This window comes from Pongo pygmaeus, chromosome 22, assembly GCF_028885625.2.
Source record: "Pongo pygmaeus isolate AG05252 chromosome 22, NHGRI_mPonPyg2-v2.0_pri, whole genome shotgun sequence".
Taxonomy (NCBI): domain Eukaryota; kingdom Metazoa; phylum Chordata; class Mammalia; order Primates; family Hominidae; genus Pongo; species Pongo pygmaeus.
In genome coordinates, this window is record NC_072395.2 from 52,660,379 (window position 1) to 52,685,079 (window position 24,701).

Genomic DNA, 24,701 nt, shown 5'->3' on the forward strand with positions numbered 1-24,701 from the left:
CTACGCCCTTATTTACACTAACAACAAAGTGGCATTGGAGTGTTATAGGTTCACGGAGAAGACCTTCAACTATCAATTATAGGTTTTAAATTTACCCTGGCTTTTAAAGGAATAGGGCACACTTTTTTTTTTTTTTTTTTTACACTATTTCTTTTTCTTTCTTTTACTCTTTGACTTCTTTGGAATCCGTGAGGCCAAGAACCTGTCTCTCTCTCTCTCTCTCTTCATCTCTCTCTCTCTCTCCATCGCTCTCTCTCCGTGTCTCTCTTAGCCATTACAAACTTGGGGTCCTGGCAAGGGTGGTGGGGAACGGGTCCCGCATAACTGCCCATGTCAAGAGCTGTATACCTAAATCGGGAGGGACACCAGGGATAAAGCTCCCTGGGTTATAGCCTAGGTGCTTAAGGATGCAGCATAGAGCTTCCTTAGATCCCTTTGGAGATACAACTTGCTAGAGGAAATGAAAGTCTGAACCATTAGTACCTAGGAGGCAGGGATCAGAGGAAGTAGATTCAGAAGTAAGTAGAATTTTGGGGCTACACTTTCAAGAAAGTCGTGGTCGGGACCCAGGAGGTATGGGTCAGAAGGAAAGGTAAGGGCACACGCATGGGCGACTGTTGAGTAGAGACATCTGGCTGTGCCGTGATCTCAATCGGCTACTACCGGGAGCTCGGGACGACAGCTTTCTGCCTCTAGTCGGCCTTTGGCTTCCCCAAGAAAATTGAAAGTGGAAGCTGGCTCCAGGCAGACCAACATCCCCAACAACCCCAGAAGGGTTGGGGGTTGTTAGAAAGCCCTTCCCCAGATAGCCTCACACCTGATCTTAAGTCTGGCAGCTATGCTAATCATTTTTAACTGGCCGACAGGTGCCCGGTATTTTCCTCCAATTCTAAGGAAGGATAGGACAGTATAGCAAGCGAAAGTGGTCCAATATTACTCACCGCTTTGGATGTCCCTTCGTGGTCACCAAAATGTTACCGGGGGGTCCTTGCTCCCAGAGCTCCCAAGATGGTGGCAGGCCCCTTCCAAAATGGCGGCAAGCCTCGTGTTCTCTGACCTGGGGTTCTTGGCCTCATGAATTCCAAAGAATGGAATCTTGGGCCATGCGGTGAGTGTTGTAGCTCTATTAGAAGCTGTGAGTCATGGAAGAGAACCGTGGAACCCAGTGACTAGTGTTCAGCTCGATTAGGATGAACCCAGGCACTTAGCCATGCAGGAACAATAGAAAGCCTTTAGCTTGATTGGAAGTGGCAATGGGCGCCTCGCTGGATCAGGAGCACAGCAGACACCCTGCTGGATCTGGAGGGATGGAAGTCAGCGGCGGGTCTGCGACGGTGGCAAACTGCAGTGGTGGACAGTGAGTGAAAGCTCAGCTCGAGCCGTAACAAACACGGACCAGAAGAGTGTAGTTGAAAGATTTAATAGAGTGAAATAGAGTGAAAATAGAGCTCCCATACAAAGGGAGGGGACCCAAAGGGGGTTGGCCCCATCCTTCTTTTTCTATCTCTACTTTTTCTCAATTATCTTCAGCTCAAAATAATTCTTATGCCAAAATGGCATATTTTGGGGTGGCATATTCTGATCCCTTTCAGCATAGAGGTTTATTTTTTTGAATCAATAACGGAGGAATAATTATTCTTACTAAAACCCAATAATTCATCAACTCAGAAGGGTCTTCTGAAGAAAGTGGTCTCCCAGCATGCTCAGGGTTCTGTTTGCTTGCTGATGGAACACTGTTAATCAGCTCACGGGACTCGTGAAGCTTGCGTGCTGTGAATAACAAGACACTTTCAGAATGGGGGCTCAGCACACTGTCAGGGCTCTCAGAGTTTGCCATTGTTATCATTATTATTATTAACTATCATTGTTTTTATTGCCTACTATTACAATTTCTGACATGCCTCTATTCGCCCTTCAAGTGAGTAAAACATTCCTCAGACCTTGCCTGGCAAAAGCACCTTGGAGAAGTTCAGGCTGCTGGTGAGGGTCTAGGGCTGACCTCAGCACGCCCTAAGGAAGGTCAGCACAAGGGCAGGCACTTGGCTTGGTTAGTTGCTTTCTCCTGCCTAGGCTAAGTGTTAAGTGCTCGCTGAATAGCCACTGCATAAAATTAGTGGATAACGCAACTAACCTGGTGAATTAGTCTGTTTTCACGCTGCTGATGTCATACCCGAGACCGGGAAGAAAGAGTTTTAATGGACTCACAGCTCCATATGGCTGGGGAGGCCTCACAATCATGGCAGAAGGTGAAAGGCACTTCTTACATGGCAGCAGCAAGAGAGAATCAGAGAGCCATGCAAAAGGGATTTCCCCTTATAAAACCATCAGAACTCATGAGACTTATTCACTACCAGAGAACAGTATGGGGAAACTGCCCCCATGATTCAGTTATCTCCCACCGGGTCCCTCCCACAACAGGTGGGAATTATGGGAGGACAATTCAAGATGAGATTTGGGTGGGGATACAGCCAAACCATATCACCTGGCCACATGGCCTGGGGGTGTCAGGAACCTGGAAGTGGACCCAACTGTAATATCAAAGAAGAAGCTCCTCTGCCAACACTGACGTAGCAGAACTATTTAATACATTAGTTACTTAAGGATGATGGGAATTACCTCCAAGTTAATAAGGGTGATGAAAATTCATTATTTACACAAGGAAACCCACAGAACCAGGCAAGAGACCACCTAAAATTTTGTTCACCTAAAATTCTAGAGTTCTTTGAGCAAACCAAATGAGTGGTTGTATCATTTTAAATTAACAGGAATAGATAGGAAGTCTAGGTCATTAACATAATTTGTGCTCTCAGTTCATTTTTCAAGCAGGCTTCCTATTGCATTTTTCTTCTGATTCAGTGGAGCTAGGGTGACAACTCCTAAATGTGTGATATTTTCAGCTAAGTGCTAGTGTCTAAGGACAAGGCAACTCCAGAAAGAAAATGGTTTAAGTGAGCAGTAGCCAGAGAAACACAGAGTGCACATGAAAAACTCTGGCAAAAAAACTGATTTCTGTTAAAAATGGCTTTTAACACTGAAGCACTGAAGGATTAAATGTTCGTAATTTAGAATTGTTGATTATACCAGATTTTCAGATATGGCCATTTTCTGTGGAGGGAGAAACACTACTGTCAGTCACTTTTGACTGCTATAACAAAATACTACAAACAGGGTGGGTTAAATAGCAGACATTCATTTCTCCCAGTTCCAGAAGCCAGAAGTCCAAGGTTAAGGTGCCAGCAGAGTCTGTGTCTTGGTGAGGGCTCTCTTCCTGGCTTGCAGGTGGCTTCCTTTTTGCTCTGTCTTCACATGACCTTTCCTTGGAGTGTGCGAGTGAAGAGAAAACAAGATTTTTTTTTTTTTTTTTTTTGAGACGGAGTCTCACTCTGTCACCCAGGCTGGAGTGCAGTGGCACAATCTCGGCTCACTGCAACCTCCACCTCCTGGGTTCAAACAATTCTCCTGCCTCAGCCAATGGAGTAGCTGGGACTACAGGTGTGTGCCATCATGTCCAGCTAATTTTTGTGTTATTAGTAGAGACAGGGTTTCACCATATTGGCCAGGCTGGTCTGGAACTCCTGACCTCATGATCTGCCCGCCTCGGCCTCTCAAGAGAACGGGATCTTATAAGGACATGAGTCCCATCACGAGGGCTCCATTTTGAGGACCTTATGACATTTCAAAGGATTCATCTCTAAATACCATGACATTGGGAGTGAGGGCTTCAACATAGCAGTTTCGGGGGAACACAATTCCATTTATAGAAGCTAGAAAATAATGTGCTAGTTGTGAAAAAGAATGATTTTCACACTATAATTTTTTTATTTTAATGGAGTGGTTGTGATCAACTGAATTTCCACCAGAAGAAAGGGAAACAGCCAGTGAGGTTAGAAGTAAGCCTCAGCACTCACTGAATTGTGACGTGCAGCTGAAGTCATCCTGAGAAAGTTGCATTGGATGACAAAAATAATACAAATGAGACAAATGTCTAGTTATTATATAACACACACAAAAATTAACTTTTCTGCTATCTTCTTGGGTTCAGCACCAGGCGCCTGTGGAAGAAACTTATAAAAGACAAATTAATGAGAGAAAAAAAATGTTTATGCCTTATGCATGTGAGAGCCAACAAAGGAAGTAGCTGGCTCATTAATAGTTAGAGTTAAAGAGTTAAAAGGCTTATATATCTAAGGTTGTAGGAGAGGAGAAGGGGGAGAAAGGCTTCCTATAGAAAGAACAAATAGGTTTCTTTTGGAAAGACAAATAGGTTTTTTTTTTTTTTTGAGACAGAATCTCACTCTGACACCCAGGCTGGAGTGCTGCGGCGCGATCTCCACTCACTGCAACCTCCGCCTCCTGGGCTCAAGTGATTCTCCTGCCTCAGCCTCCCGAGTAGCTGGAATTATAGGTCCGCATCACCATGCCCAGCTAATTATTGTATTTTTAGTAGAGACGGAGTTTCGCCATGTTGGCCAGGCCGGTGTCTAACTCCTGACCTCAGGTGATCTGCCCGCCTTGGCCTCCCAAACTGCTGGGATTACAGGCATGAGCCACTGTGTCCGGCCAGTCTCAATCAATTTAGAAAGCTTATTTTGCCAAGGTTAAGGACGCACCTATGACACAGCTTCAGGAGACCCTGACAACATGTGCCCAAAGTGGTCAGGGCACAACTTGGTTTTATACATTTTGTGGAGGCATGAGACATCAATCGATAAGTGTAATGTGTACATTGGTTCGGTCTGGAAAGGGGGGACAATTCCAAGTGGGGGCTTCCAAGTCGTAAGTAGACAAGAGACACAAGGTTGATCAGCCTCTCACTGAATACACAATTTACATGTGAGAGAGGGGTAGAGGAATAGGCAGTTATGCTTTAGTCTGACTCAATGAATCTGTATTTTTACATAAGCAATAGGGCAGAGAAAGCAATCAGATACACATTTGTCTCAGGTGAGCAGAGAGATGACGTTGAGGTCTGGCCTTTGCTCTGCACCTGTGAAGATCAGCTACAATTTACATTGCCAGGGTGAAATTCAACGGAACTGTTTTTAAGGTAAAGATCTTGAGGCCCACAAGGGAATTTTTCTCATGGGCAAATTGTGAGGGAGATATGCAGCTTTTTCATCTTTATAGCTATCTTATTTAGGAATAAAATGGGAGGCAGGTCTGCCTGATACAGTTCCCAGCTTGACTTTCTCCCTTTGGCTTAGTGATTTTGGGGTCCCGTGATGATTTATTTTCCTTTCACACCTTCAACTGGAAGGAACAGCATACTCCGCCTCCCCTGGCCCCATTTACTTGCTTCTTGGTCTTTAAATGTGTTAGCTATATCTTCTGTTGGTGCCTATTACATGCAGAAATCCTTGATTCTGAGTTCCCTGACAAGATTATCAAAAAGGACCATTAAAAAAGCAGACCTTTCACTGGGTGTGGTGGCTCCCACCTGTAATCCCGGCACTCTGGAAGGCTGAGGCTGGAGGATTGCTTGAGCCTAGGAGTTCAAGGTTGCAGTGAGCTATGATCGTGCCACTGCACTCCAGCCTGGGTAACAGAGCAAGACGCTGTCTCTAAAAAAAAAAAGCAGATAGTTCAGTATGGTGCTGAACATCAGGTTCTTGGGACACAGTCTTCCAGAACTGTCACAGTGCTCTGCAAAGCCACTTTTCTGTGTTCATCTCCTAGCACTTGGGGGTGGGGGGTTGGAGCTCTGCCCTATCCACCAGTCCTCAAGCAAATGCCAAGGAAACCACACTTACTCCTAATGGCTGTCTCATCCAGAGGACGCACCCTCGGGACTTTTTTCTTTCTTAAGAGGATTTGTTCTTGTGGATGTCAAGGTGCCTGGCTGGGAGAAGGAGCCAGTTCCACCAGCCCCTGGGCCTTTGCTGGAGGCAAGGTCAGTCAGCCAGGCAGCACTTTTTGGGCAGGAAGGATCTGTCAGCCTCCAGCTGGTGGAAGAGGACCAGGGCGGGGGTGAGCAGGGCCTTGACTCTGAAGGACTTGGAAGAGGAGGGAGAGGGAGTGGAGGCCGGAGTGGAGAGGATAGACTGGCCCTGAGGCATTTGCATTCCCAGCCCGGGGCCTGGACTTCCTGTGTTTGGCTGCTGTTTGGAGCTTGCTGATGATTAATGAGGAAATACGCACTCTGAAGAGCTTATAGCTCCCTGGAGTGTGAGGCCACGTCTGCATTTATAACACAGCCTGTGATGTGAGACAGCCATTTTGTGAGGAACTTTGGTTCTGGTGAGGCAGCATCAGGACTCTCTAGAGGCCAGACAAGAGTGTGTCCCTACATTTGTATGGAGAGAGGACAAGAGCCACAAAGAAGCCTTTAGGAAATGAAGCACCCTTGCTGAAGCCCTCCAAAGGGTTTACCTGTCATCTGGGGTAAGACAACTCCAGTTTTTGGCTCCCCTGTGACAGGTGTTTGTCAAGTGAGTTTCTCCATAGGGCCCCTCAAGCCCCGCACAGGCCGTTATCTGGGTTTCTCAGGAAAGTGCTGGACATTTGCACACATGATCTTCGCTTTCCAACTTCCACAGAGTTAAAAACTACAAGCGTGGGCTTCTCTGAGAGTTCAGAATTTCCGGATGGTTTCTAATCAGTGAGTGTCGCTTTCACAGTGAACTGTTCTTGGGATGGGTTGAAAGCTGAGACTTGGCTGAAATTTGGTGGGCTGGCAGGGGTGGGGTCAGGATTCAAATAATAGAAAGTTTTTAAAAAAACTTTTATAGACTTCGAGTGTACAAATACAGTTTTGTTACATGGAGATATTGTGCAGTGGGGAAGTCTGGGCTTTTGGAAAGGACTGACTCATGACGTCTGCCATTCATTGGACAAGCTTGTAAATGCCTTTTCCACCCTCTAATGAGAAGCCTTAGGGAAAGTAGAATTGTCCCAAAGTCTCTGGAGGTTCTGAGAAGACAGACCCTGAATGCAAGATGCTCAGAGCTGGAGTCTTCCGAGTGCAGGAGAAATGCCAGCACCTTTTTATTGAGCTGTGGAGGTGTCCAGGGAGCCCCTTAGCCCCTCGCATGGTTTTTGTTACAGCTATTTCTTCCTTCCTTTTTTCTTAACTTTTAAAAAATTTCAATAGTTTTTGGGGTACTGGTGGTTTTTGGTTACATGAATAAGTTCTTAAATGGTGATTTCTGAGACTTTAGTGCACCTGTCACCTGAGCAGTGTACACTGTGCCTAATATGTAGTCTTTTATCCCTCACCCCCTTCCTCCCTGAGTCCCCAAAGTCCATTGTGTCATCCTTATGCCTTTGCATCCTCATAGCTTAGCTCCCACTTATAAGTGAGAACCTATGACGTTGGGTTTTCCATTCCTGAGTCACTTCACTTAGAATAATGGCCTCCAGCTCCATCCAAGGTGCTGCAAAATACGTTATTTCATTCCTTTTTTTTATGACTAAGTAGCAGTCCATGGTGTATATATACCACATTTTCTTTATCCACTCATTGGCTGATGGGCATTTAGGTTGGTTTCATATTGTTGCAGTTGCAATTGTGCTGCTATAAACATGCATGTGCAAGCATCTTTTTCATATAACAACTTCTTTTCCTTTGGGCAGATACCCAGTAATGGGATTGCTGGATCGGATGGTAGTTTTACTTTTAGATCTTTAAGGAACCTCCTACTGTTTTTCATAGTGGTTGTATAATTTACATTCCCAGCAGTGTAAAAGTATTCCCTTTCACCACATCCACACCAACATTTATGGTTTTTTCTTTTATGATAATTCTTGTAGGAGTAAGGCAGCATCTCATTGTGGTTTTAACTTGCATTTCCCTGATTAGTGATGTTGAGTATTTTTCATATATTTGTTGGCTGTTTGTATATCTTCTTTTGAGAATTGTCTATTCATGTTCTTTGCCCGCTTTTTGATGGACTTATTCTTTTTTTTTTTTTTCCTTGCTGATCTGTTTTAGTTCCTTGTAGATTCTGGATACTAGTCCTTTGTTGGAGGCATAGTTTGCAAATATTTTCCCCTACTCTGTGGGTTGTGTGTTTACTCTGCTGATTATTTCTTTTGCTGTGCAGAAGCTTTTTAGTTTAATTAGGTCCTATTTATTTATTTTTTGCATTTGCTTTTGAGGTCTTAGTCATTAATTCTTTGCCTAAGCTAATGTCCAGGCATTTTATTCTGATGCCGTTTTCTAGAATTCTTAGTTTTGGGTCATAGATTTAAGTCTTACATCTATCTTGAGTTAGTTTTTGTATAAGGTGAGAGATGGGGATCCAGTTTCATTCTTCTATGTGTGGCTTGCCAATTACCCCAGGATCATTTATTTAATAGGGTGTCCTCTCCTCAATTAATTTTTTTGTATGCTTGGATGAAGATCAGTTGGCTGTAAGTATTTGGCTTTATTTCTGAGTTCTCTATTTTGTTCCATTAGTCTATGTGCCTATTTTTATACCAGTTAACAAGCTCTTTTGGTAAGTATAGCCTTGTAGTATAATTTGAAGTCAGGTAATGTGAAGCCTCCAGATTTATACTCTACGGTTGTTGGGAAGAATATTCTGTAAATATCTGTAAGTTCCATTTGTTCTAGGGTATAGTTTATGTCCATTGTTTCTTTGTTGACTTTCTGCCTTGATGATCTGTCTAGTGTTATCACTGGGATACTGAAGTCCCCCACTATTATTGTGTTACTGTCTATCTAATATCGTAGGTCTAGTAGTAATTGTTTTTAAAATCTGGGTGCTCCATTGTTAGGTGCATATAAATTTAGGATTGTAATATCTTCTTGTTGGATTAATTTTTATCACTGTATAATGTCCTTTGTCTTTTTTTTCAACTGTTGTTGCTTTAAAGTCTGTTTTGTCTGAAATAAGAATAGCTACTTTTGCTTGCTTTTGGTTTCCATTTGTGTGAAATATCTTTCTCCAACCTTTCACCTTGAGTTTATGTGAGTGCTTAGGTGTTAGCTGCATCTCTTGAAGATAGTAGATATTTGGTTGGTGTTTTTTTGTTTTTTAGTCCATTCTGCCATTTTGTATCTTTTAAGTGGAGCATTTAGGCCATTTACATTAGGTCAATATTAAGATGTGAGGTACTGTTGTATTCATCATGTTAGTTGTTACCTAGATACTTCTATTTTTAATTGTGTTATTGTTTTATAGACTCTGTGAGATTTATGCTTTAAGCAGGTTTTATTTGGGTGCATATCAAACTTTTGTTTCAAGATTTAGAACTCCTTTTAACATTTCTTGTAGTGCTGGTTTGGTAGTGGCAAATGCCTTTAGCATTTTTTGTCTGAAAAAGACTTTATCTCTCATTTATGAAGCTTAGTTTTGCTGGGTATAAAATTCTTAGCTGACAATCATTTTGTTTAAAGAGGCTAAAGATAGGACTTCAATCCCTTCTGGCTTATAAGGCTTCTGCTGAGGAATCTGTATGGCTATTTCCCACCAACCTTGAGCAGGCACTTGCCCCCTATTCTGTTTGTTTTTGAGCTTCTTGCTGTTGCCCCAAACATGACTTTTCTGCCACTTTTGAAGATTCCATTATCAAGCTGTTTCCAATAATCCAAAAATAAAGGGCTGAGTGAGATCTCAAAAGCACCAATTTTCTTTCTGACAGGACTAGCTTGGTGAGTCCTGGCTGATCTTCTGAGTGTGTTTGCCTCTCGTCAGGACAGGGAGGAATTGGTGGGTGGCTAAATCCTGTCTATTTAATACAATTTAATAAGACTAAAGACTTTAAGAAAAAAAGATTTTTCAACTAAGTGTAGGTAATTCAAGTCTGCTGTAATGAAATGAATGACAAGTTAAATCTCAAGTCCTGTTCAGACTACCCCATAGGGATATTAATGAACAATACCCGGCATATGTCTTTATTTAATTAAAGCAGCTTGTCTGATTTCAGTTAAACTTGAAATCAGCTTTATGACAGTGTTCCAACTGCATACACCCTTCAAATGCTATCCCCTCTCAAATCCATATCTGTAGCAACCTCACTGCTTGGTTCCCGGAGCTCTGAGGGTGTTTTTGCACTGCCTGCCCTGTGATTCTGCTAGACTCCTCTTTCATACAGAGATGAAATGCAGATGACATGTGAGGATGTTGGCAGAATGGAGTGTTGAGTAAGTTAAGCAATCTGTTCTTAGTCTGTTGCCTGACTCTACCTGTTTGTCAGGGACTAGAAGTCTTTCCTAACAGATCTTAATCTATTGCTGTGTTGTTTTCTGTAACACTGGGTTCACACTTGGCAGTGAATGCTTTTGGTAAAATATGTAATTTTTTATAACTAGATGACTCAATTTCTCCTTCATCCTCTGCTAGAGCCTGACGTTCCAGATGACTACTTGTGGAGTTGTGTTAATCGAACCTTAAAAATTAGTAAATGATGGCCAGGTGTGGTGGCTCATGCCTGTAATCCCAGCACTTTGGGAGGCCGAGGTCAGTGGATCACAAAGTCAGGAGATCGAGACCATCCTGGCTAACACAGTGAAACCCCATCTCTACTAAAAATAAAAAAAAATTAGCCGAGCATGGTGGCAGGTGCCTGTAGTCCCACCTACTCGGGAGGCTGAGGTAGGAGAATGGCATGAACCTGGGAGGCAGATCTTGCAGTGAGCCAAGATCGCACCACTGCACTCCAGACTGGGTGACAGAGCGAGACTCTGTCTCAAAAAAAAAAAAAAAAATTAGTAAATGATTTATTTGACACTTCATAATTCTGGATTTTGGATCAATCTGGGAAGGCTGTGATTTCATTTTGGTTTGTGTACAGCTGTTGTACAACTTGCTACTGAGGCATATTTGTATGGATTTGCTGAATCTATTGTAGATTATTGCAAGGGGCTGGGTCCCACAATGAAATGGTGCTGCAGCACAGGTATTTCAAACCTTATATTAAATTACAGGCTGGGAGTGGTGGCTCATGCCTGTAATCCCAGCACTTTGGGAGGCCAAAGCAGGCGGATCACCGGAGGTCAGGAGTTCGAGACCAGCCTGGAGTTCACCAACATGGTGAAACTCCGTCTCTACTAAAAATACAAAAAAAATTAGCCAGGTGTGGTGGCGTGTGCCTGTACTCCCAGCTACTTGGGAGGCTGAGGCAGGAGAGTTGCTTGAACCTGGGAGGCGGAGGTTGCAGTGAGCTGAGATCGTGCCATTGCACTCCAGCCTGGGCAACAGAGCGGGACTCGGTCTGAAACAAACAAACAAAAGAATTACAGACACAAGTAGTTATAGTTTAGTGCACATGTTGAATTTTGTTTTCTAAAGACCTCAGAGAAATAAAGGGGTGGAAACCCCACATTCTTTCTCGAGGCTGTGAATACCCAGTAATACACTTAAATGCTAAATGCAGGTCATGGGCATGAGAATCTTTGCTGTCCTTCACGCTGACACTCTGGGTTTCATTAAGTAACTTGGATGAGATGTCCGCAGATCAAGGTGTGGTAGTTGTTTTCCCATCACAGTTTCAATACTTGTATTTTTGCTTCTGGGTTGGCTGTGGGGTCTGCCTTCTAGGGCCTGTCAGAAAAGAAAGGAGACTGGAGCCCTGGATGTGTGTTGTCAGCACATTATAAAGTCTCTCCTCAAAGTCCCTGATGGGACCTGGCATCTCATATTCTGGAGGGACGGGTGGACGAGACTCGCGGGGCTGTGGAATGTGTGTAGATGCCAAAGCTGAGATGAGAACCGTCCGGGTCACTGGACTCCACTCATTGGTGCTGTGGAGGAATGTTTGCAATAAAGAGACCCTTTCCTGAGGCTAAGGAGTGTTGTTTTGCAGGTGGTTCATGACATGTTCAGCACATAGGTGATCTAACCCTGAATCTTCCAGGAGGATACATCAGTACTGGTGAGTGTCTTGGATAAGCCTCTCCTAGCGGAGAGAAAAAAGCAAAAAGGAAAAAATGCAAGGGTGGAGGGTGACCAAGAGGGCATCAAAGAACAAAGGGGGTTGGAAAGAAGGAACAAGAGGTATGTGTGGCAGAATCCTCATGTGCTGTCGATAGTCTGGCCAGGCCTTACCCCATCTATCCTGGCCTCCCTGAACTCTGATCTCACCCCTTCCACCCACCCCTCTCTGCCACAGAGCCTTCTCTGCAGTTCGTCAAGCACAGCAGGCACAGTCCCCGCCAAGAGCCTTAGTACCTGCTCTTTCCTCTGCTGCGAAAGTTCTTCCTGCAGGTGTCCAATGCGGTGGCTGTTGTCTCACCTCATTCGCTGTGCATGGTGCACCTTCCCGGAGGCCTTTCTCCGACTACCCTGTTTGAAGTGGTAGCTGGTCCCCTTCCTTGCCCTGTTTCTCCCCACACCTATTGCCACCTTCTAATAGGCTATATCATCTATTTATTCATTCGGTTGCCTGTCTTTCCTTTTGAGAATGTGAGCTCATGAGGGCAGGAGTTTTTTCTCAGTGATTAGTGATTGAAATGAATGTAATAAGCCCGTGATCTGCATTTTGGTCAGTCATTCAGAGGTGAGGCTACACTATCTGCATCCCTTCATGATGCAGGTGGGCTGGCGGGTGGGGTAAGACGATTTCATCCAGTGATTCTCAAATTTGACCAGGCACCAGAATCATCTGGAGGGCTTCTTTAAATCCAAAATTCTGGGCCCACCCCAGGGGTTTCTGATTCAGGAGGTCTGAGGTGGACTCAGAAATGTGCATTCTTTTTTTTTTTTTTTTAGAGTTTCGCTCTGTCACCCAGGCTGGAGTGCAATGACGTGATCTCTGCTCACTGCAATCTCCGCCTCCCGGGTTCAAGCGATTCTCCTGCCTCAGCCTCCTGAGTACCTGGGATTACAGGTGCATACCCCCACACCTGGCTAATTTTTGTATTTTTAGTAGAGATGGGTTTCGCCATGTTGGCCAGGCTGATCTCGAACTCCTGACCTCAAACAATCCACCTGCCTTGGCCTCCTAAAGTGCTGGAATTACAGGCGTGAGCCGCCGCGCCCAGCCTGTGCTTTCTAACACTTCCCATATGAGGCTGCCCCTGTCCACACTGAGATGCGCCAATCTAATGTGTCCACAGGCACACACCAGCTGCAGGGGGTGGGGGTGGCGGTGGGCACAGAAGACTTCTGAACAGTAGATGCTCATCAGTGATGGGGTGTTGCCAGCTTGCTTTATTTTCCCAGGGCCAGGAAGAACATATGGAGGTGCAGGGCTGCGGGAAAGCCGTCCTGACTGTGCTGGTCGTCCTGGCTGGGCTGGCAGGTAGGGATCGCCTGAGCTTGATGGGCTGTTCACCAACGTCCACTTGGAGTGCTGGGGGAAGACAAGGGCCACAGGAGGCCGCTGGAACACACAACTGCCAGAAGGGTCTTTCTCAGCCACTTCCCACTGCATCCCTTCCCATGGCGACCTCTTCTGTGGGGCCCATTTCCTCCTGCATCGACTCGACTCCCAGAACGGTCCTTCAGGTGCATGGGATCTCCCCCATCCTCACCAGGGCCATCACTGTCCTGGGAGTCTGCATTAGGTTCCTTCCCACAAGCTGTTGCACCTGCTGAAATATCCCTTCCCCTCCCTTGTTTCTCACCTCTTCAATTTCTATCTGGGCTTCAAGGAAGACCTGACTCAGAAATCACCTCCTCCCTGAAGCCTCCTAACCCTTGCCATTTTCAGGGTGAGAACCTCAGTTTCCATTTACTGACAGGGTAAGGGTTCTGTTGTGTGTGACACTTCCTCTTCCTCACCACCCCAGCGCTCTCCAATGGTGTCAGCTGGAGTGAACTCCTGTGTATGCAAGGCCTGGGTCTCCTGGTGAGACTACTTTCTATGCGAAAGGCATAGTGTATAGTCTATACACTATACATAGGGGTGCTGGGAGGAGCTGGGGTTTTCACAGCCAGCTTTGGTTTTCATTAGGTTTGTTTAGTTTCCATTGCTTCAGGGGTGTTAGTTTTGTGTTCCCAACTAGATTATAAACTCCTCTTGCATTCCTGATGGCAGTGACTTGAAGGCATTTATTTGAAGAATAATAGACATACAGAAAGGGGCACATGTCATAAAGGTACAGTTGGATGACTTTTCACAAAGTGAGCACATTTGTATGATCGATGTTGAGACCAAGAGCATTCAATGGACAACTCCCTTCCAGTTACTCCACCCCACTCCCAGTGACCATCATTCTGACTTCTAACTGTGTAGACACGTTTTGCTTGTTTTGTACTTTACAAACATATCTACTCTATTTTAGGTGGCTAGACAATGCGTTTTACAATGCTGGCCATGACAGTGTTTGAAAGAATAAAATGGAATCAAATAGAATGGGCAGTATCAGAGTGTGTTGCCTGCCTAAGAAATGTTTTGTGACATTTTGGCTTTGGGTCTATTTACACATTAAATCTAAGAGCACCAGAATGTGGTGTCAAAATGTGTTTGGGGATGAAGATATTCTAAAGGCCTGTAGTAAGCAATGCAAAGCATTCTGGAGGTGCTTGTTAAACATTTGTTTGTAGAATGGAGAGAAAGACAAGGTCCCTGCTTGTATAGAGCTTAGGGACTGACTGTAGGCTTAACAAACTACCCTTAATATGCATCTTAGGTATATGGCACTGTATGGCCCTATTTCAGCCGTGGTTACCAAAAACTCTTCCAAAGGTTTAGTGGGCAATGGATGAACTCTGGGTCTAGTGTTTCTGAGATACCTTTTCCTGAAAAAGCTGAGGCAGGCTGGGTGCAGTGGCTCATGCCTGTAATCCCAGCAGGGAGGCTGAGGCAGGCAGATCATGAGGTCAGGAGATTGAGACCATCCTGGCTAACATGGTGAAACCCCGTCTCTACTAAAAATACAAAAAATTAGCAGGGTGTGGTGGCACGCAACTGTAGTCCCAGCTACTCGGGAGGCTGAGGCAGGAGAATTGCTTGGACCCAGGAGGCAGTGAGCTGAGATTGTGACACTGCCCTCCAGCTTGGGTGACAGAGCAAGACTCCGTCTCAAAAAAAAAAAAAAAAAAAATGCTGAGGCATACGTGCTGTTTTGAGGGCATGGAGGATCTGGGTTGAGGCCTGGAGGTGGCTATTTCAGGAGCGGAGAGTATATATGGGCTAATTCTAGAGCTCCTGAGGGTCCATCCCAAAATTTTTAATGAATGCAAATTTGTAATGAATACCAAAGCGTTCAAATGCTTCATGTTGGAAAGTCTTATGGGTGGAGTCATTTTCATTTGTAGATATGGCTCTGAATATCCATTATCAACCTGTGTGTGCACCCATAAGTCTCTTCCCAGCCCTCTCCTTGCCACCTTTCCTACTGTATAATGGGTTATATAGAACTCAGCCACCATGTTTATTCACTCAGTACATATTCACTGAGCAGTTGTTATGGACCACTTTGTTGCAGGCACTGGGATGTAAGGTTGAGCAAAACCAGGCATTGTTCTTGTTAACATAGAACTTAGAGCCCAGTAGGGAAAACAGGCATTAATTGTGAGCAAAAGTAAATACGAAACAACTACTGTGACAATTGTAACCCCCGGACAATCAGGCCAGGGGTTAGAGACTGCATTGCAGGCCGGTCACTGCACATGTGAGAGCCCTGAGGCCAGAAAGAGTTCGTGAGGTTGATAAATTAAAGGAGGTCTGGTGATCGGAGGGTGAAGTTTGGGAAAAATTGTAGCTGGAGAGAGAGTTGATGTGGGACTGAGTCAGGTCTTTTTTTTTAGACGGAGTCTCGCTCTGTCGCCAGGCTGGAGTTCAGTGACGTGATCTCGGTTCACTGCAACCTCCACCTCACATGTTCAAGCGATTCTCCTGCCTCAGCCTCCCGAGTAGCTGGGACTACAGATGCGTGCCACCACGCCCAGCTAATTTTTTGTATTTTGAGTAGAGATGGGGTTTCACCATGTTGGCCAGGATGGTCTCGATCTCTTGACCTCATGATCTGCCCACTTTGGCCTCCCAAAGTGCTGGGATTACAGGTGTAAGCCACCTCACCTGGCCCATCAAGTCTTAAAATATGATAATGTTAAGAATTATCTGTTTTTATCCTAAATGATGGAAATCTTTCAAACAAAGTCTGGGCAATCCTAAGCAAAAAGAGCAAAGCTGGAAGCATCACATTACCCAACTTCAGCCTATACAACAAGGCTACAGTAACCAAAACAGCATGACACTGGTACAAAAACAGACACATAGACCAATGGAACAGAATAGAGAACCCTAAAATAAACCTATACACCTACAACCATCTGACCTTTGACAAAATCAACAAAAGTAAACAATGGGGAAAGAACTCCCTATTCAATAAATGGTGCTGGTATAACCAGCTAGCCAAATGCAGAAGAATAAAACTAGGCCCTTACCTCTCACCATTCAAAAATTAACTCAAGATGGACTAAAGATTTAAATGTAAAATTTCAAACTATGAAAATCCTAGAAGAAAACCTAGGAAATATCCTTCTTGACATGGGCTTTGGCAAAGAATTTATGGCTAAGTCTCCAAAAGCAATTGCAACAAAACCAAAAATTGACAAGTGGTATCTAATTAAGCTAAAGAGCTTCCATGCAGCAAGAGAAATTGCCAACAGAGTAAATAGATAGCCTACAGAATGGGAGAAAATATTCACATGTTCACAAACTAGGCATCTGACAAAGGTCTAATATCCAGAATCTGCAAGGAACTTAAATCAACAAGCACAAATCAAATAATCCAATTAAAAAATTGGCAAAGGACATGAACAGATACTTCTCAAAAGAAGATGTACAAGATGGTGGCATGAATAGGAGAAAGGGAATCTTTCCTTTCCTTTTCTTTTTTTGAGACAGAGTCTTGCTCTGTCGCCCAGGCTGTAGTTTAGTGGTGTAGTCATAGCTTGCTGCAGACTCAACTTCCTGGCCTTAAGCAAACCTCCTGTCTTGGCCTCCCAAATATCTAGGACCACAGGCACATGCTACCACACACGGCTATTTTTAATTTTTTTGTAGAGATGGGATATTGTTATGTTTTCCAGGATGGTCTTGAACTCCTGGCCTCAAGTGATCCTCCTGCCTTGACCTCCCAAAGTGCTAAGATTACAGGTGTGAGCCACTGCATCCAGCTGAAAGGGAATCTTTTCAGTGGTGGGTGGCAACCAGTTGTTTACTCAGAGAAGCCGGGTAGGACAGGAGAGAAAGCAAGAGGACAGGGCTCGAGATATGGATTTGAGAACTGGAGAGAGTTGGCATAAATAAGAATCTTCCGAGTGGATAAACTCCTGTAAGGAAATCGTGTAGCCAGCAGAGGCAAGGATGTTGTGTTGGGTGACTGTGGACAAAAAGAGTCAAATTTCGTAAAGTGTTTGAAGAGATTTATCCTGAGCCAAATATGAGTGGCCAGTGGTGCGTGACAAAGCCCTCAGGAGATCCTGAGAACATGTGCCCAAGGTGATCAGGATTACAACTTGGTTTTATACATTTTAGGGAGACATGAGACATCAATCAAATACATGTAAGATGTACATCCAGGCCATAGGTAGATTCAAAGATTTTCTAGTTGGCAATTGGTTTAAAGAGTTAAATAAACACCTAAAGACCTGAAAACAATAGTGGGGAATGTCCGGGTTAAGGTAATGGGTTGTGGCGACCAGGGTTCCGATTATGCAGAGGAAGTCTCCAGGTTGCAGGCGCAGAGAGAATAGATTATAAATGTTCTTATCAGAGTTGATCCTGTCCTGGATCAGGAAAAAGTAAGGAAAAGGAAGAGGATTCTCTTCAGAAGCTAATTTTCCCCCTAAGAGTCAGCTTTGCAGGCCTATTTCAAGATACGGCAAATAAAACATATTGGGGGTTAAATATTTTGATTTCCTTCTTTACCTGTCATGTGATGCTATGCTAGAGTCAGGTTGGAAAGCAGGCCGCATTATATAGTGTTCAATGAAACCCCTCTGATGAAAGTTTGTAGGGTGGACTCCCCAGTCCCTTAGATAAGAATTTGGGCAAGAGAAGAAAAAGATCAGCCATTGGTCCTTAGTGACAACCATAGCTAGTGGCCACAGAGAGGTTCTTGGGCAGGAGGAGACATTGATCTGTCCCAGTGCTCTGCCCCCGATCTGACTGTTTGCTCTATAAAGCGAAAGGGAAAGCAAAGAGGAAAGGGAGGTTTTAAGTGAGGCAGGTGACTGTGGGATTCAGGGTCTTCTTTACAGTTTTCTCCTATTCTGTACAGGGGAAGGTTACTGCTGATAAGACACAGCTGAGAGAGGGATGAGCTCCCGGGACCTAAAGTGACCAGAAATACAGCTCCTGAGTCTTGAGGCACAGCTGTAGTGTGGTTTACTTAGGGTTTGTTCTAGCAAGGACATTAACCTTCCTCCAGTGTTTATTCTGAAGAAATGTTTGGCTGGCCTTCCTCATCTCACTGCCTGACCTTGCAGTATAGAAAAAATACTGATCATCGTGACTCTTAAACAGTTAGAGCTAAATGCCTAGCTAAACACAGGTAACACAGTCAGAGAAATTTGGTGTTTAGGGTTGGATGCCTCCTGTTTTATCTGAAAGTCAAATCAAAGTCAAGAAGTTTCCATTTGGTGTAGCTCCGTCCTCCCTCCTTTTCATCTCCCAGCTGCAGAATGGGGTTATTTGGCCTGCACAGATTGTATGATTCCGTAGTGACACCTGTGGCCTGCGGGGTACATAAAGACTGGCCTTGGAGTGAAATAATCTCAGCACTTCGCACAAGGCACTGGAAGGAACTGTGGTTTCAGAGGGATGCTTGTTCTGTTGGCATTGTGTGGCCTGGACTTCTCACAGGGTGAAGCTGGGGCTCACCCACTCCATCATCCCCACACTCACCCTGCCGGGCTCTGTCCACTTGACTGCCATTGACCTGAGGTGGGAGTGCAGGAGGAGTGTGGTTATTACATCATGGACCCTCAGGGCGCAGACTCGGCTATTTTCTTTTCTTCTTAACAAGCAATTCAGAGTTCATGGAAAGGGCATTGTGGCTTCCTTGGGGGAATTGTTTTCAAATTCCATTTCTCACACTTAAAACAAAAATCAAAGATCAAAGAGATCTTGGATCAGAGAGTCTTGCCTTGAGGTCAGGGAGAATACCTAATCTGAGTTGTGTTTTAGAGTCATACTTTCTCTCTCTTTTTAAAATGATGTCCAGGGACAAAACAAAGAGTAGTAATCATGTTTATCCAAATGCTGGCTTAGCCTTAGTGAACTCTCACCTTCTTCAGTTCTGCCTCTCCCAAGCCAGTGGGCCCCTCCTCCACCCTGGCATCTTCGCCTCCTGGTCCTGCTTCTGGAGGAGACTGTTCCTGGTGGTGGCTTACTCCTTCCTTTTCACCTGTTGTTCTTGCAGGGGCAGTTCGGCCCCCACAATGTGCCTGGGTACGCAGGTGAAGTGCTAATGTGCTACTGTGTGTCCAACGGTGTGATTCCTTCCCAGAAACCTTTAGGGCTATAATGAGATTCTTTTAGAACCTGCCTTGCCATTTTTTTAGACAGCGTCTTGCTCTGTTGCCCAGGCTCTAGTGCAGTGCTGTGATCTCGGCTCACTGCAACCTCCGCCTCCTGGGTTCAAGTGATTCTCTGCCTCAGCCTCCCAAGTAGCTGGGCTTACAGGCACCCACAACCACATCTGGCTAATTTTTGTATTTTCAGTAGAGACGGGGTTTCACCATGTTAGCCAGGCTGGTCTTGAACTCTTGACTTCAGGTGATCTGGCTGCTTTGGCCTCCCAAAGTGCTGGGATTACAGGTGTGAACCACTGCATCTGGCCTACCTTGCCATTTGACTTTACAAGGCAGAAGGAAAGGGAGGAGCTGCAGTTTTTGGGGCTACTCAGTGTATATGATGGCAGGCTACCTGGTTCACCCACAGGGATCCCACAACACCAGAAGGTAGTAAGACGTGTTGCAGTCTCATTGATGGGGTGGGCACAAACTAGGAGAAGCCACGGTATGTGGTCTGCCAGGGTGTCTTCTTGCTATAAACTCTGAATGACGTCAGAAGGGAAAAGAGTATGAAATTCAGAGCAGAAAGTCTGAGTTTGAGTCCCAGCCCCACTGCTGTGAATGCAAATCCTGGGATGTTGCCAGTTGGCAGAGTTGGTTTTTTATGGAGGCTCTGAGGGAAGGTCTTCCATGCCTCTTCCTTAGCTTCTGATGTTGCTCCAATCCTTGTCATTCCTTGGCTTGTAGATGCATCACTCCAGTCTCTGCGTCTGTCCTCACATGGTGTTCTTCTCTGCAGACCTCTGTGTCTCAAATCTCACTCTGCATTTCTCTTATAGGGACACCTGTGAGTGGATTTAGGGCCCATTCTAAACCCAGGTTGATTTCATCTTGAGATCCTTACCTAATTACATCTGCAAAGACCCTATTTTCAAAGGTTCCATTCTGAGGATCTAGTGGACATGTGTTTTGAGGAATACTATTCAACCCAATACAGCCGTAGAGTTAGGGGGTAGAGTGGAAAGGAGGGCATGGCAGTGGCTTCCACCGGAAGCTCCTGATCTGCCAGCGAGAGCTGTTGTTAGGATTCAAAAGACACAGTCTGAGCCACTGGATGGACACCTCGGGGGTTACCACTGGTAAATACAGAAAGGTTACAGCACACAGTTGATTTATGGAGATCCATTCATTTAACAACTTGAAAAATTGGCTACCTTCCAGGTTCTGGATCTGGTAATGAAGTCATAGAAGGCCCCCGAAATGCAACAGTCCTGAAGGGCTCCCAGGCTCGCTTCAACTGCACTGTCTCCCAGGGCTGGAAGCTCATCATGTGGGCTCTCAATGACATGGTGGTGCTGAGCATCAGGCCCATGGAGCCCATCATCACCAATGACCGCTTCACCTCTCAGAGGTACGACCAGGGCGGGAACTTCACCTCGGAGATGATCATCCACAATGTGGAGCCCAGTGATTCGGGGAACATCAGATGCAGCCTCCAGAACAGTCGCCTGCATGGATCTGCTTACCTTACGGTCCAAGGTGTGTATGCAGGTGGCTTCTGGATGCCACGTCTGAAGTCCATTGGGTTAAATGTCAGAGGGCAGGAAGGACCTTCTAAAGTTCATGCCACGTATGATGGCAGACATGGTCTACCTTCAGTTGGTGTTGACCTACAATTATTCTGAACTGATGAATGTTTTGCGGTTTATTTGTCGCCTCCTTCCTCCCTCATGCTCTCCCTACCTCCTCCCTTCCTCTTCCCTTCTCCTCCTCTCTTCCTTCTTTCCTATGTGCTCTAGCCTTCAGTTGGCAATAGGCTTAGAATTATTCTGGATGGACTAATGTTTATTGTTTTGTTGATTTATCTCCTTTCTTCCTCACTTCCTCCCATCTTTCCCTTTTTCCTGCTTCATTCTCTTTCTCCTTCCACCTTTGCTTTCCTTCTTTTTTTCTGGTTAAGACTGATAGAGACAGATTTTATCACTTCCTCTTTGAATCCATTTCAGTATTTAATAGCCTTTCTGGAAACGTATCCTGGAATTCTTCTAGGGCCAGTTGCAGTCATTTTTCTTTGATTTAGAGACAGTTGGCAATCACTGCCCTTTCTCTAGTTTTTCCATATACATGATTATATTTCTCTGCTTGCATCATTTATCAACTCTGAAGCATGCTTTAACTCTTTCCTCTTTCCAGCAGAATCCCCCAACTTATTTCTCTACCCTGCCTCCAACTACAGTGGGATAGTCACTATAGTCAAAGTTGTGTGTTCACCAAATATATCAAGTCATTGAGAGAAAAGAAAAGAACAACCAAAATTTATAATAATAGATAGCTTATTTTTCATTTTAGAGGTAATTTGGAGGTGCTGAAGATAATGTTACACAGTAAAAAAGTAAAAGGATGCTTTACGAAGATTTGGAATAGTCTTACCAAAATTTAATCACTTTGCATTCTTTAAAAGTGTATCTATACTCTATTTAAAGATATAGAGTGCCTGATTTCCATGGCAGCATTTCTTATAAGAGAATATATTATATCTTATAAATTATTTCTTATCTCTATGTATTTACTTGTCTGGAAGAAATTCCCAAAGATTTTATTCATATTTATGTTGCTATTAAATCAGATTTGATAACCTTTGGTGGAGACATGTCTACCTATTTCTATGTGTGTTTTAAAAAAATTTTTTTACTTTAGAATTTTAGCTAAATTAGTGTGCCTTTTGTGTGTTTTTAATTTTGTGTAGTTTAATTAGGGGCACAATTATATTTTCTAAGTAAGTGATTTTATAAGGCTATTTAGGACTGTTGGCCTACGTTGCATAACCAGATTCTTATTATGATAATTTGTGATATAAGAGAAAGAACAGAGGAAAAAAGAATCAAAGATATAAATTCTGGTTTTGGCTTCATCAGTTATCTATCAGAGAGACCCCTGAGATGGCTCAATTTCTTCATCTTTAACCTGGAGATGAATCTTCCCGGACCACCTCATGGGTTTGCTGTGTGGATCAGGTGAAAAAATGGCTAAAGATAGTTTGATGACTCCAAAGTCCTGTCTGATTCAATTCCCTGCACATTAAGTTGGGAGCCAGAGTGGTCTAGTGGTCAAGAATGCAGACTTGAGGCTTGGCTGCCTGGGTCCATGTTACTGCTTTATGACAGTGTGTGACCTGGGACACAATTACTTAATGACTTTGAGTCCTAGTGTCCTCATCATAGGGCTGCCGTGGTGTCAGATGAGTAGGTCTATGTAAAGCCTTTGCCACACCTGGCTCATAGCAATCACTGTATGGCCGTTTGCTATTATTTATTGTGCTCCCAATAAAAGCATGCCATTGTGTTGGGTATTTAAGAGTGACTCAAAGAGGAATAGAATAAGACACAGTTTTTTCTTTTAGAACCTCACAAGAAGAGTGGATAATGCAAGTTGCACAAATAATAGGGATGCCAGCCACCTAGATGCTGGCAAGTGAGATGGAAGGGAGGCAAGCCCGGGTTCCAATTGGGAGGGAAGCTGACAGAGTCAATAAAGCCTTCATGGATGATTTCATGGAAAAGGTGCCATTAGAGATGTGCCTTCCAGGTCTGTAGATGGTAGACAGAATGGGAAAGCAAGAGAGGAGGAGTGCATCCCTGGAGCAGGGAAACACAGGATCACAGGCATGGCTTATTACTGCTATACTTATGACACATCACATTCAGAAACCATGTGGTTTTGTAGCATCTTTTCCCAAAGTCACAAGTCTACAAATTTGTCTGAATCCCCCTAACATGACTTTTTATATATTGGTAATTATGGTAGTTTTTGGTTTTAATGCAGATGGAAGAGCAAGTGTCTAGAGAAGGCAAAGACTTCTCCAAGATATTGCGAGAGGAACCCATAGAGCTTGGACAGAACTGCATCCCTTTATCCTCGTCTCATTGTTCTGAATGGCACTTAGTTCCTAGAGGAGCAAATGTTCTCTGAGCAACAGGGTCTCCCTCAAGGGAGAAAGAATCTTGAAAAATGAGGAAACAACCATGAATTATTCTATGATTTTTTCCCCTCCTTATATGTCAACAAAATAGAGATGACATAATTCCAAATTGAGTCATCCGAAATCCATGTGAATATTCTAGTATCACATTTGTATAAAGGGTTTGTCATGCTACTGGATAACCTTTGTGAAAGCCAGTGGGGGAAAGTGGAATCCCAATTGTACACAGAAGAAGAATATCCTTCAGATTGCTGAGTTGGTCCACTTGCTGCCTTAGCCACCAATCAATCACACGCCAAACTCTAGACCTCTTATGTTTTGAGGGCTGCAAGGACTTGAGTTCAAGAGCTTCTGTTATTAACTGAGACAATATCATTCCTCCCAGTTCTGTCATCTTAAACCGTCTCTCTGTCAAACAAAACAAACACAAAACCCTTTAGACTAAAGGGACAAACCCTTTCTCCACTCCTTGTTGCATTTACAGTAGCCCTTGAATTAGAAAGTGCCTTTCTTATTCCAAGGGAATATTCAGGAAGGAATAATTGGGAAGCTGACATTTCAGAGCAAAAAGATCTTACAGAGCTGACCCAGTTCACTGTAGTCTGGGGACTCCTCGATGTACCCTGAGATCATTTCAGGGTGGCCTGTGAAGTCATGATTGTTTTCATAATAATATGAAGATTCCTATTATTGTTGCCTTTTTCACCCTTCTTCTCACAAGTGCACAGGAGAGCTTTCCACTGTACATTGGGAAGGTCTGCATAACTCAGCATTTTCCAGATGACTGAAGTGTAACAAAATCATGCAAGGATAAAAGGTCCATTCAAAGTGCCAGATAGTGCAATGGGTTTCAACGTAACAGAAAATGAAAGTTCCTTGGTAGAGTTTCAGATTCCACTGTGTAACAAACATTTAAGAAACCTCAGCTGGGAATGGTGGCTCACACCTGTAATCCCAGCACTTTGGGAGGCCCAGGCAGGCAGATCACTTGAGCCCAGGAGTTTGAGACCAGTGTGGGCAGCATGGTGAAATTCCATCTCTTAAAGAAAAAAGTTCTGGGCACGGTGGCTCATGCCTGTAATCCCAGCACTTTGGGAGGCCGAGGGGTTGGATCACCTGAGGTTGGGAGTTTGAGACCAGCTTGACCAACATGGAGAAACCCCATCTCTACTAAAAATACAAAATTAGCTTTGCTTAGTGGTGCATACCTGTAATCCCAGCTACTCGGGAGGCTGAGGCAGAATAGCTTGAACCTGGGAGGCAGAGGTAGCCGTGAGCCAACATGGTACCATTGCACTCCAGCCTGGGCATCAAGGGTGAAAGTCTGTCTCAAAAAAAAAAAAAAAAAAAAAAAAGAGAGAAAAGTA

At 44.3% G+C, this 24,701-nt stretch overlaps 1 protein-coding gene across 1 annotated transcript in view; it reads left to right on the top strand.

Annotated features, from left to right (window-relative positions):
• The first annotated feature begins 250 nt into the window (after window positions 1–250).
• The window catches only part of IGSF5 (immunoglobulin superfamily member 5), a 55,264-nt gene continuing 30,813 nt past the window's right edge, over window positions 251–24,701 (top strand). The window contains exons 1-3 of the mRNA XM_054468795.2: window positions 251–592; window positions 1,275–1,357; window positions 20,577–20,894. Of these exons, the coding sequence (XP_054324770.1) occupies window positions 576–592; window positions 1,275–1,357; window positions 20,577–20,894 (418 nt within the window). The 5' untranslated portion in view covers window positions 251–575. The remainder of the gene's footprint in view (window positions 593–1,274; window positions 1,358–20,576; window positions 20,895–24,701) is intronic.